This window comes from Medicago sativa, chromosome 5 (assembly GCF_051527215.1).
Source record: "Medicago sativa cultivar Bolivia chromosome 5, Bolivia_mono, whole genome shotgun sequence".
Taxonomy (NCBI): Eukaryota; Viridiplantae; Streptophyta; class Magnoliopsida; order Fabales; family Fabaceae; genus Medicago; species Medicago sativa.
This window is the reverse complement of record NC_140753.1, coordinates 3,565,367-3,576,918: the sequence shown is the minus strand read 5'-3', so window position 1 is coordinate 3,576,918 and position 11,552 is coordinate 3,565,367. Positions and strand designations below refer to the sequence as shown.

The window sequence follows — 11,552 nt, the reverse complement described above, 5'->3', positions numbered from 1 at the left end:
TCATTGTCTCCAGATTCCCCTCTGACTCTCTGAATATCTATCACGTTTGATCATGAGAAGATTGAATATGGAAATTGTATTCTAACGATGGCACCAAAAAACTTCTTTTGGATGTATGCATTACCCAACAGTAAGGTGTTTTGATATGGGGACAGACTTTGATGATTGGCATGGAAGAAATTTCTGCCAAAATCGTTTTTGTTTTCAATGTCATCAAAACAAATTCATAATATACTTAAATTGTTAACGTGAACAAAAAGAAAATGGGGTTAAATTGTTTCTCAGTAGCTGTTTTATGTTTTCTTGTTTGTAATAGCAATGTATATATAGTTAAATTTGGTGTTCAGAGTTAGAACTTTTGTGACCTCTGCCTGCGATGCGTCTTGCTCAAAGCCGGGTTTTTTTTAGGTATGAAGCCCGATTTCCTCGATCACTCCGATTTTGTGTGTCCCTTAACTCATCAACTGAATTACCTATGTGCGACTAAATTCAAGTTATTTATTTTCCCATCTAATTTATTTTTGTGCAAGCATGGTATCTGAATTATGAAGCAAATATCATATCCAAGGAGTAGGGGTGTGCAAATGGGTTATCCAAACTGATCCAAATTAGATTTATGGATACAGTTTGGATCAAAAATCTACTTTCACAAAACAAACTAGATTTATCCAAGGAGTAGGCGACGGAACAAGCAATGCCGGCGACAAGGCTTTGTGAGGCGAGGGAGGAGACCAATGGTTCTTCCTTACAAAAAAAAAAAAAACTTAGAGCCTGTTTGAAACACTTCCCAAAAACTCTTTTTTAGTTTTTAAAAACTTGAAAATTAAAAACTTGTTTGCTAAACTATTTTTAAAATTACAGTTTTGGAAACTGTTTTGAATTTTTTAGTTTTGGGGCTAAAAAACTAAAACTTGTAAAAGGATAACTATTGTGAGAAGAGGACTTGTATATTTCAAAAACTGAAAACAAAAACTATTTCAAACAGGCCCTTAGAATCGTTCGATGCTTCTTCAAAAAATTCAGAAAAATTATAGCGATAATCATGGATTTTAATTTGCAATAATAATAATCTATAATAATTTATAGAAATTGATTAATATTGAAGCTAAAATCATGGTATTTAATTCCTCCAATACTGATCCAAGTCAGAGACGGTGGTTACTTTATCATTGACTTTTGGTTACCTATATCTGAATTGTTTTCCAACCGGTTTATTCCATTTTGAATTAAAACAATGCAGATCAGTTTTTCTTAAAATGGTTTTGGATTTTAGAGAACAGATCGATGCAGTTATTGGTTCGGTTCAAGTGAACCAGTTTTTTTGAACACCCCTACCAAGGAGTAGTAAATTACAAATTGAACTCCTCCTTTATTTCAGTAAATTAAATTACAATCTGTATCAAATATGACTATAAACTACAAATTTTTTGCCCACACTACTTTCCACACCCCATCCCATTTTAGGGAAAATGACAAAATTTCACATTTAGACTCAATAAATGAAGAAATAAAAACAAAGAATTAATATAAACATGAACCTAACATTAGTCAATCACAATTTACAATCAAGGTTCACTGACCTCACCATCTTTACATATACCCACATCCATCACCATTCTTCCTTTCTTGTTTGACTTCATCACTCTGCAGCAGTTTCTCCTTGGAGCCTGCCAAATATATTTAATATATGAGCAAAAAGCCAAAGAAATTAAGTAACATTAATTTCTCAACATATGAAACCACAATTAGGTTTTGCAAGTTAAAATTAGAAGCCTAAAACACACTCAAAACAAGTTGGAACGTATAGAAGCTAAACATTACTAATAACATGCTCGTATATTTAGTTTAATATTGTTTAACGTAGTTACAAGTTAGTTATGATTAGTTAAAATTAGTTGAATTTACCGTATCCTACACTATTTCGAACTAGTAATAACTAACTTGTAACTACCTTAAACAATATTCAACTAATTCTAACAATATAAGAGAAGAAGAACGTACTCTATCCCATAGATGCGGGTCTGGCTTCCTATATACGACAACTTTGTCAAGAGCAGAAGGATTAGCCATTTTCCATCGGCATTCCGGATGAGGAACACGATGCTTTTCATATTCACTCACTGTCTGTTGTACTGTAGAATTGAATTTAGCTTTTGAAAGGTAAAACACAAAAGGCTTCTGACACGGGTGTCGAGTAACAGGGCGTGTGTTGAAAGCATAAGCAGTGTAATCAGCTCTTCTATACCAATTAAGAAATGTTCTTGAAGGCATTTCAATTTCGCGGGGAGAAAATATCCCGCGAAATATCTGAACAGCAAAACCCCACGAAACTGAAATGGTCCATCTCTTTTCTTTGTCGTAACAGATGGATTGTTGAATGAGTCCTGCTGAGTCGAGCTTCATTGGTATTGTAAGGCGTTGAAGCGCTTCCACTCTTGTGGCATTCGGGAAGATTGGCTCAACCACGTCAAGATGGTGCAGTGATACCAATGGAGTTACTGGATGAGCTGCAAGAAGCCCAAATAGGTTCCCATACACATCATACTGTTCCAAGAAACACACATGGACTATTATTAGTGTCAAAACTAGCACAATAACAATCATTAATTCGTTGAATCATATTTTTTTTTATAATCAAAGTTTAATTAATTAAACAGATTACAAGGGATACTCCAATTTGTATGCACATATTCAAACTACATCAAGATAGACAACTCCTATCATACCAATATGAAAATTTGACGGGTTTTAGGACAGGCTCAATTTGAGGATTGTTTTACATATTTTGTTTAAGTGTCTAAGCTTGGAGGTTTAGGATCCAAAAAGTCTAAGTATATTGGTCTTTCACCTCGTTGCTTATAAACTCTTTTGATCTCACTATTTTATCCAACGTGAAACTTCTATTTTCAACATTCTCCCTCAAGTTTAACCGGAATGGTCTCTTTAGTGACTCATTTGTAACTAGATTGCCATGTATTGACTTTTTGTGTCGAGATATGAGTACTCTTTGGACTTTTACCTCACCGTGATCCTAGACTCTTTTGGTCTCACTATTTAATTTATCCAGACTTCTATTTTCAACAAAAGAAGACATGGCTCTCTAAAATTTGCTAATATAGTACAAGACCAAGATCACTCTGATTAAACCAAAAAGAACTGAGAAATTAAAATCACTTTTTTGCACCTAATTAATAAAGAAAGGCTAAATAAAAGACCTAGTTTGGTCGAAAAACATTAAAAGTGCTTAGCTTTTATATATTAGCACTTGGTCATATCTGCTGAACTATAGACATGTCAACTACTGAAAAACTAAATTGTTCAAAGTTGAAAATACACTAAAATAGCCAAAACTCCACTTTCCATGAATTGCACTAGAAATGGTAAAATAAGTCAAATTGTAGAAACTTGAGTGAATAGAATAGGCATAAATAAAATAAGTTGTCCGCCACCCACCCTATGTAAAAGGATGTGTTTATTTCAGCAAGTAATAAAATACTTAGTTGCATTTTTCGGTTAGAAACAAAATATCACTATCAAACCAATCCATTTCAGCAACAACCGATCAACTTAACGGCTGAACAAATCTAATTAATAGGTTACTTATTAAATCATAATACCATGCATGCATACGTGACAATCTAAAGATGCTTTCATGATCTTTATAATTATAATATATATTTCCTATGGATTTTCTTCTGCTTATTTTTTAGATTTTGACCCAGGGAAGGGATGATCTGAGTTATAACTGCAGAGGGCACACACAAAACAGAGCCCATTCCTTAGTGTAAAGTCGCTTGTGCCAGAGCTTGGTACAACGTGGGACCTACCTTGAATTCTAGGGGCACACATATATAATACTCCCTCCATCCCATAATACTTAACACAGTTGATCTTATTACGTATGTCAATGCATAACTTTGAGCTTAAATATCTTGAATAATATATTAGAAAAAATTATGAAAATTTGATATTTTGAAAATACTCATCGAGATGAATCTAACGACATCTTATATGATATTATTTGTCTTTGTATATTAGTAGAAAAATACGGTCAAAGTAAGTTAGGTTAAAATTGCAAATTTTTAAATGGATCATCTATTGCGGGACGGAGGGAGTACTCCCCTTCATTATTCCATGTTGTCACTTGTCATATCACACATAGTAGTCTATCAAGATCGGACGGTTGCTATTTGAAATTGGATATTTTTTATTTTTAAAAATGTTAAATTTTTTATTAGAATATGAATTGTCGATCTCGACTCAACAATCATGAATGTACTAAATGCATGATTGTCTCAAAATTTTGATCTTGTAAACATTACAATTCAACTAATTCTTAAATAGTCTAGATAATGTGTAACTAACTTTTATATCTTTAGCATATAATCCGAACTCTTTTTTGTGGATGTAGGGAGTAAAAATGCATATAATCTTGACGATAAAACAATATTTCTTTTTGCTTCTAATTTTCAATCTAGATGAATGGATAAAATTGATTAAGGAAATTATTTCGAGCCAATAAAAGAAATCACGAAGAGGGTATAATTTTTATTTGGCTATTGAGCTAGTGGTCACACATACTAGTGGTCAACCATACACATTGAGGAGGAAAAATGTGTTGGTCCAAATTCAAATTCGGAATTCTACTTAAGAATGTCTTCAAAGTCAAACCATTAGATTGTAACGTTGAGAAGTAAGAAAGTTTAATTAAGTTATTTTTTGAGGAAGTTGTTTATTTTCTCATTAAAAAAATAGAGTCTAGTGGAAAAGACACCGACACTATATATGTAATTCATTTCCCGGGGGGACAAAATGCTGTAAAAGTTGGCGGTTACCCACTCCTAACAGGAAAAAAGAAAAATGGAAAGTTCACTCAAGGGAAAAAGAACCCAAGTCATGTCTTAATCCTACACACAGAAGCATATATAGTGAAGATAAATAAATATAAATAATTACAGTAATAATCAATAATTACGTACCTGGTGAAAACCGATTTCTTTGGTAAGTGGAACACCAAGTTCAGCCATACAAGCTTGCATTCGATCATCAGAACCATAAAGACCAGGATACCTATGAATACAACGATCCTGCATTTTCACTAGAGCTTTTGCCAAACCATAACTAATTGCAAATCCACCACCACCATAAGCCATTCCATAAGAAAAATATATATTCTGCAAATGACTCTCTGATAAACTCCCAATATAATAAAACTGCTTATGATCATACTTATTCAAAACCCTAATCAAATTATCTGTCACAAAAACCGTGTCATCGTCTCCCATCACAAACCACCGCACATCTTTAAGCCCTAAACGCAATGTCTCGGAAACAATGCGTGAGATTCTAATGGCGGAACGGTGACCTTGTTTGTTTGTGTATGGAAAATTTGATGTGTCAGTTGATATTTTCACCGGTGGTAGACCTTCGTTCAGATTTGTTTTCACGTTGTCGTCCATCCATACTATTCCTCTCATTTTCTTCTCATTGTACCTGTTTACGCCAAAAAATAATAAGTTGAATCATATATTGACCAATTGACTACAATCGACTGACGTTGGAATCAACTGATGCAAATCGTCTGATAGACCAATCAGACGATTAGCTAGTCGGCTAAGAACTAAATTATGCACTAAAAGATCAGTACGTACCATAGTTTTATGTAGTTCTTTCTTTGTTCCCAAAGTTTTGATGAGGCTGCAATTCCGAACACTACATGCCGGAGCTCGGTTCTTTTAGAAGAAGAAGTGGTAGTGCTGTTTGCTGCTTTGATGCTGGAAGAGTGGTGATTGATGGAAAATGGACCATGGTTGCAATTGCTTGAAGTGGAAACAAGTTTGAGAGTGTAAATGAAGTAGGTTAGAGAAACAGCTAGGATTAGCCATAGCATAATCTTTGCTGAGTGTGAATGTGAAGGTCGTTGTTGTGTGGGATTCACTAAGGTTGGGTTTAGTTTTTCTGAATCTTTCATATTTTTGTTTTTCTAATAATGTTGGTTTCTGTTTTCTATAATGATAAATAGAAAAAAATTTGCCTAATGCAATTTACAGCTAGAAACAAAGCTAACAACAAAAAAACCTTTTGTAATGTTATATTTTGTTTTTTGTAATGAATTAGATAAAATCAGATCTTGTGGAATTGTTGAGGTGCATGACAACACACACTTTACGAGGTATGAGGGGGACCTATGCATTCAATTTGAAAATAACTCAGAAAAAACAAAGGTAATATTAGTATATAGTTTTGAAATCAAAGATTTAAGAAAAGAATCGATGTGAACGAGGAAGAGAATGGAGCTGCAAAGGAAAACAGAGAGGAGAGGGTAAAGTCAAGAGCATGCAGAGGTGACAGGTTGCACTTGCACCCACTCATGCTGAACTGAAAGTGTCTCAATACCAATATTTTTATGATATATGTGCTAGTTCATTATTTTGTGGGGACTCAAACTTAAATGAGAGAGGCTTTAATCTAAGCTTTTTATTTTGAGTGTGACTTATTGTCAACTTAGTGTATAACTATATTATTCTATAAATGGTTTATATATAATTGGAGTATCAATGGTTGAATGAAATAAATGAATGAATTTGATAGATAATCTACTAGTACACAATTTGTTAGAGAAACGTCTAAATTTCCAATCTATGAAAAAGTCTAAATTTCTAATATTTTGGTGTCGGGCTTTCGTGGGGCTACATTACAAACCATAAATAGCAAATGAATAAACCATTGGTTATCTATTTTTACATTTTGAGTAGGTTAACTTGTGCTTTCTATTGATCCTACTGATAGTGTCACACTAAACAACTCATCAATCATCATCAATTCATCCTCATCTACAAATAAGTTAGTCTCCAATTTGGCTTTTTTTTTTTACTTGTCTTGTCGTTAATGACTAAATGCAAATACAATACAAAATTAGATTACCATACAAATTTCCATTTTAAGTTTTGGTAATATGTAACTTGAAATACTCGGTAACTTTTATATAAATGTATAAAGAACAAACTATACTTATAGTTTTTCTCTTAAAACTCTAATTTCAGACGAAAACTTGTTTTACTTTGGCAATGTTACTTTTGCTTAATAAAATTAAGGTGGCATTTAACATGGGAAAGGGTAAAACTTTCCCACCATGGGAAAGTTTTTTTTTACCATTTGATCAAAGAGGATCACAGATTTTATAATGGTCTGTCCATACTATATCATACAACAGCATTCTTTCTCCTCCATTCCCCCACTCATGCACCCACCAACCACCACTACACTATTAATCTTCTATCCTGGTCTTGGTTTTCAGTTTTCAGTCCAGAACACAAAAATTGCTTATCCAACCACTTAAACAACTTCATTTATTCTCTTCCCCTCATCCTTTCCCTTTCATTCATCAAAAATCTCAGATTTAGAATTCAACAAAAAATTCATATTAATCAAAACAGTAGAATGTTGATGAGCTGAAATGGATCTTAATTTTTATATATGGATGGATTTCGAAAATGGAGTTCAACCTTCATTTATATCAATTTGTAATCATTGAATAAAAAATTTGGTCTTGATTTTTTACATGGGTTTGATTTGTTTTAAGGACATATGGGTTTTGAAAATGTTACCTGTTGAATGTTTATGAACATTAAATTAATTTGCATGAAAATTAGAAAAGGGAAAAACGAAATTGTTGTAAGGAAGATGATTTTTGTGATCCTGGCTTTATGAAAGTGAGAATATTCCAACAAATGGAAACAAATCTAAACCTCCCACACTCATGTTGAAATGCTAGAAATGGTGAATCAAGAGATGTTCTTGTTTTGCAAAATGGTAATTCAAGCTATTGGAATGGGAACCATGGTGGTAACTGGGTGGATTGTGATTTTGAGAGGTTGCTGCTGGTGGTGGTGATGGGTGAAGAGAGGAAACGTAGGAGAGAGAAATTGGTGAAAGATAGTGTTAAAAATGATATAGTGTTGAGAGAGTATGATAATATTGTGGAGTGGCATTTCACATGGGAAGGGGGAAAATTTTCCCACCATAGGAAAGTTGTTTTTAACCATTAGATTAAATGGTATTGTCATAGACACTCAACATTAGATTATTTCTTTTACACCTTCCACAACCCTTCTCTCCTTCACACCTCCAGCAACATCAAACACACCACTAGCTGCTTCACTGCCCAACATCTCATCTCAATTCTAATTCCCATTGAACCGGAAATGCAGAGGAGCCATCTCACTTTGATATCATATTTTCCTTTTCAATTTTTCTTCTTACCAAATTCCTCTTATGTTTTTGTAGACAAGGAAAATGATGCAGATCTGATTTTGTTAAGTTTGATAATACCAAATTTTATGTTAAATTAAATTTGTCCATTTGCGTACTAAATTTATATAATCAAAATTTCAATGGCTAAACATATTCACACGACCCATAGAACTGATACTTGAGACCTTAGGGGCAAAAATCTTGTTTGGATTGAAAATATACCGCAAAAAAATGAAGTTTAAACGATGATGATGTGGGGTGGTGGGTGTATGATGATTATCAAATCAAACTAAAATCAGAGGTTGCAGTTGCACAGTGGTGAAGAATCACTAGGATTAGGAAAATTGATGATGTTTCTCTCACCTGAACTGCCCCCTTTTTTCTACTTGCCAGGCAACCGTTGGATTAATCAAAAGGAAATAATATAATGTTGAGAGTGTATGATAAGATGGTACTCTTTAATTAATCTAATGGTTAAAATGAACTTTCCCATGGTGGAAAAGTTTTCACCTTTCCCATGTGAAATGCCACCTATTGGAGGACTTAACCATACATCTTTGGTAAAACTGGTGAAACAATTGATGGTGGAGATGTCCGAACTGATTCAGCCATACATCATGCGAACAGTTGGTGCTGGTGGTAGTAATCAAATTGATGCAGCCATAAATCCTATGAACAAGTTACAATAGGTTCCTTTCAATAAGAGTAATGTCATTTCAATCCAAAAAATTGACATCTAAAATAAAGAGTTGTGTTATTTTAATCCAGAAATTTGACGTCAAATTTTGATAACAAATTAGATGGTTAAATTAAATTCATTTAGGATAAATGATAAATTAAATTAAATTAAATTAAATTCATTTAGTTTGTATTCTTAACACATGTAATAATCATACACCTCTTTTGGATTGGATCACTCAACTGGTTTGAACTAGTAGTTTAAAGAGTTAGAAGTCTTGAGTTCAAATCCAGATGAACGAGTAAATATTAATTTAACAACTAGTTATTAACATTTGACATTCATAGAATAAAATCTTACACCATTTTGAAGTTATGAGTTTAGACTTCACCGCAGTCTTCAACTTTTCATATATAGGTCCTCTATTTTTCTTGGTTTTTTATTACATTAACTTCAAATGGAGATTCAACTCTTTATTGAAGTTGTATTAAAGTCCTATATTGCTAAGGTTTTTGAATCGTTGGATGTATATGTGTGGCTGAATATACTTATTTTTGAGCTAGATTAATTTTATGAGGAATAAGCATCATAGTATATTCTCTCATAGTTAAGCTGCCTACTTTCTCTTACTTTTTGGATTAAAAAATTGTAAAATTAAAATTTGACGTATATTATGAGATTAATAAAACCTTATTAATCTCATAATATGAGATTAATAAGGTTTAAAAAACCTACTTTCTCTCATAGTATATTCTCTCATAGTATATTTTCTCATAAATTTTTAACCAAAAATAAAACCAAATTTAGATGTTTAAAAAAAAAAACCAATTTTAGAGTTTTTGATGAATTGTATAGATATTTAAAAAATATAGTTGAATTGCTAAATAATTAGACACTTTGAAATAATATAAAAAGTTGGGATCATTTAAACTACTAAATTAAGTGTTATGAATGTATATGTTCAAACTCAAATTGCAAATTCATGGTAAAGAAGTTGGAATGGTCTTGATTTATGGGCCAGAATCCGTGAATATGACCAACGAATGGCTGATGAAGGCTTCACTCAAGTTCTTACAAAGGGGCAGAAGCAAAATCGTAAAAAGCAAGTCATTGGCACGCCCTATCAAACCCGTGCAAAGGGTGGTCCTCCATCTTCCAAATGATTCTGTTATATTGGAATGTCCGTAGTATTTCGTGAAGGTATCAGATGTGCGGACAAATTGGCGAATATGGGTCATGGGATTCAAAATTCTATTGCTTTTCTTTTTTGAGGGTTTTGGCCTAGCCCCCCCTCTCTTTTTGTACATACTTTTTCCCCCTTTTAATTGAATTTTAGAGTTTGACGGGCATAGGAATGAGGCTTCCCGGGGTACCATTTAGTTGGGATGTCGGTGTTGTCTCCTGATGTCTGTCTCTCTCCTTGCTTAGAAAAAAAAATTCATGGTAAAAGTTTTTTTTTGTCAAAAAAAAACTTTTACCATGAATTTGCAATTTGATGTCTCTTGAGGCCACACAGTTTTTCCTCTATGGTGAATACACATTTTTTTTCCCTGTAAACAGTTAATTTTCGTTTTGACAATTGCAAACATTGTCCATCCCTTTTATAAAGCAAATAAATTAATGGCATCCATTTTAATGTGAAGGAAGAGTCCCCATGCCACCACCTCCACATCCTTCTCCTCGCTAAGTAGATTCCTAATTCTTCATTCGACCAAAAAAAAAAGATACCTAATTCTTCCACTTCTTTGGATTACGTATACTTTACTATTATAACACAATATAAATTGTTTCTTTTTACTGTAACAATGTATTTATAATATTTAAAATTCAGTAAATTCTAAATTTAGCCTTTTAAGCATAACTCTCATCTATGTAATCATTAAATTTATGGAAATTATCGTGCTAGTCCCACTCACACTATTTTTTTTAGGGAAGTCCCACTCCCGCTATTATAATACTAAGGATTTAAAAGATCGTTAAACTGTTTTAAAATAATAAATACAAAGATTATTAAATGGCCATTTAAAATTATATTTATATTTATATATTTATTTCTTGACAATTATATTTATATATTTATTATTGTCCTATATATGGGATTTTGGACATGTAGCTCCCAAAGTTGACTTAAAGGTTGAAACAAGTACAAGTAGTAGTACACATTCGATTAACAAGTATTCAAGTTCATGGGTTCATCTGAAAAGAACTGTATATCAATGAAACAATGGTTCGTTTTCATGGGTCCATCATAGACCCATCCAAGCATGAGTCGGAAATATTGAGTTTGAAAATAATAGCAAGAGGAAGAGACAAATAATGGTTGATGCTAGCTAGTGTGTTGGGAATGGGAGGAGAGGATGGGAACTAAGGAGAATATATTTAAGAGAGTGCGTGTTAATTTTGATAGGAGAATAGAGGGATCTACAAAGAAAACTAAAAAAGGATAGGTGCAAGTTACTATTCTCTTTAGTAAGTTATGGCCTTAAAGGGCTCAAAAAATTATCTGTTCTTAGATATAAACTATTTTAAAGTTTTACTTTGTTCCTTTTCAAAAGATATATTTTTTTTTCAAATAACTTAATAGTAAAAAATTCACCTTAAATAAGTTAGATGTTTGAGG

The 11,552-nt window shown here is 32.7% G+C and overlaps 1 protein-coding gene across 1 annotated transcript; it reads right to left on the bottom strand.

Moving 5' to 3' along the window:
- Positions 1 to 1,349: 1,349 nt before the first annotated feature.
- LOC146919224 (uncharacterized) lies at positions 1,350 to 6,420 on the bottom strand. Its single transcript, XM_085712482.1, has 4 exons — positions 5,652 to 6,420; positions 4,980 to 5,493; positions 2,002 to 2,544; positions 1,350 to 1,667 (listed from the first exon to the last, which is right to left on the bottom strand). Exons 1-4 carry the CDS (start codon positions 5,969 to 5,971, stop codon positions 1,566 to 1,568), a joined length of 1,479 nt encoding a protein of 492 aa, XP_085568608.1. The 5' UTR covers positions 5,972 to 6,420; the 3' UTR covers positions 1,350 to 1,565.
- Between the last annotated feature and the right edge of the window lie 5,132 nt (positions 6,421 to 11,552).

Coding starts and splice junctions, on each gene's coding strand:
- LOC146919224 (XM_085712482.1), bottom strand. CDS start 5,971: ATGAAAGATTCAGAAAAACTAAACCCAACCTTAGTGAATCCCACACAA. Junction 5,494..5,651: donor AAGAACTACATAAAACTATG/GTACGTACTGAT, acceptor TGGCGTAAACAG/GTACAATGAGAAGAAAATGA. Junction 2,545..4,979: donor AAGAAATCGGTTTTCACCAG/GTACGTAATTAT, acceptor TTCTTGGAACAG/TATGATGTGTATGGGAACCT.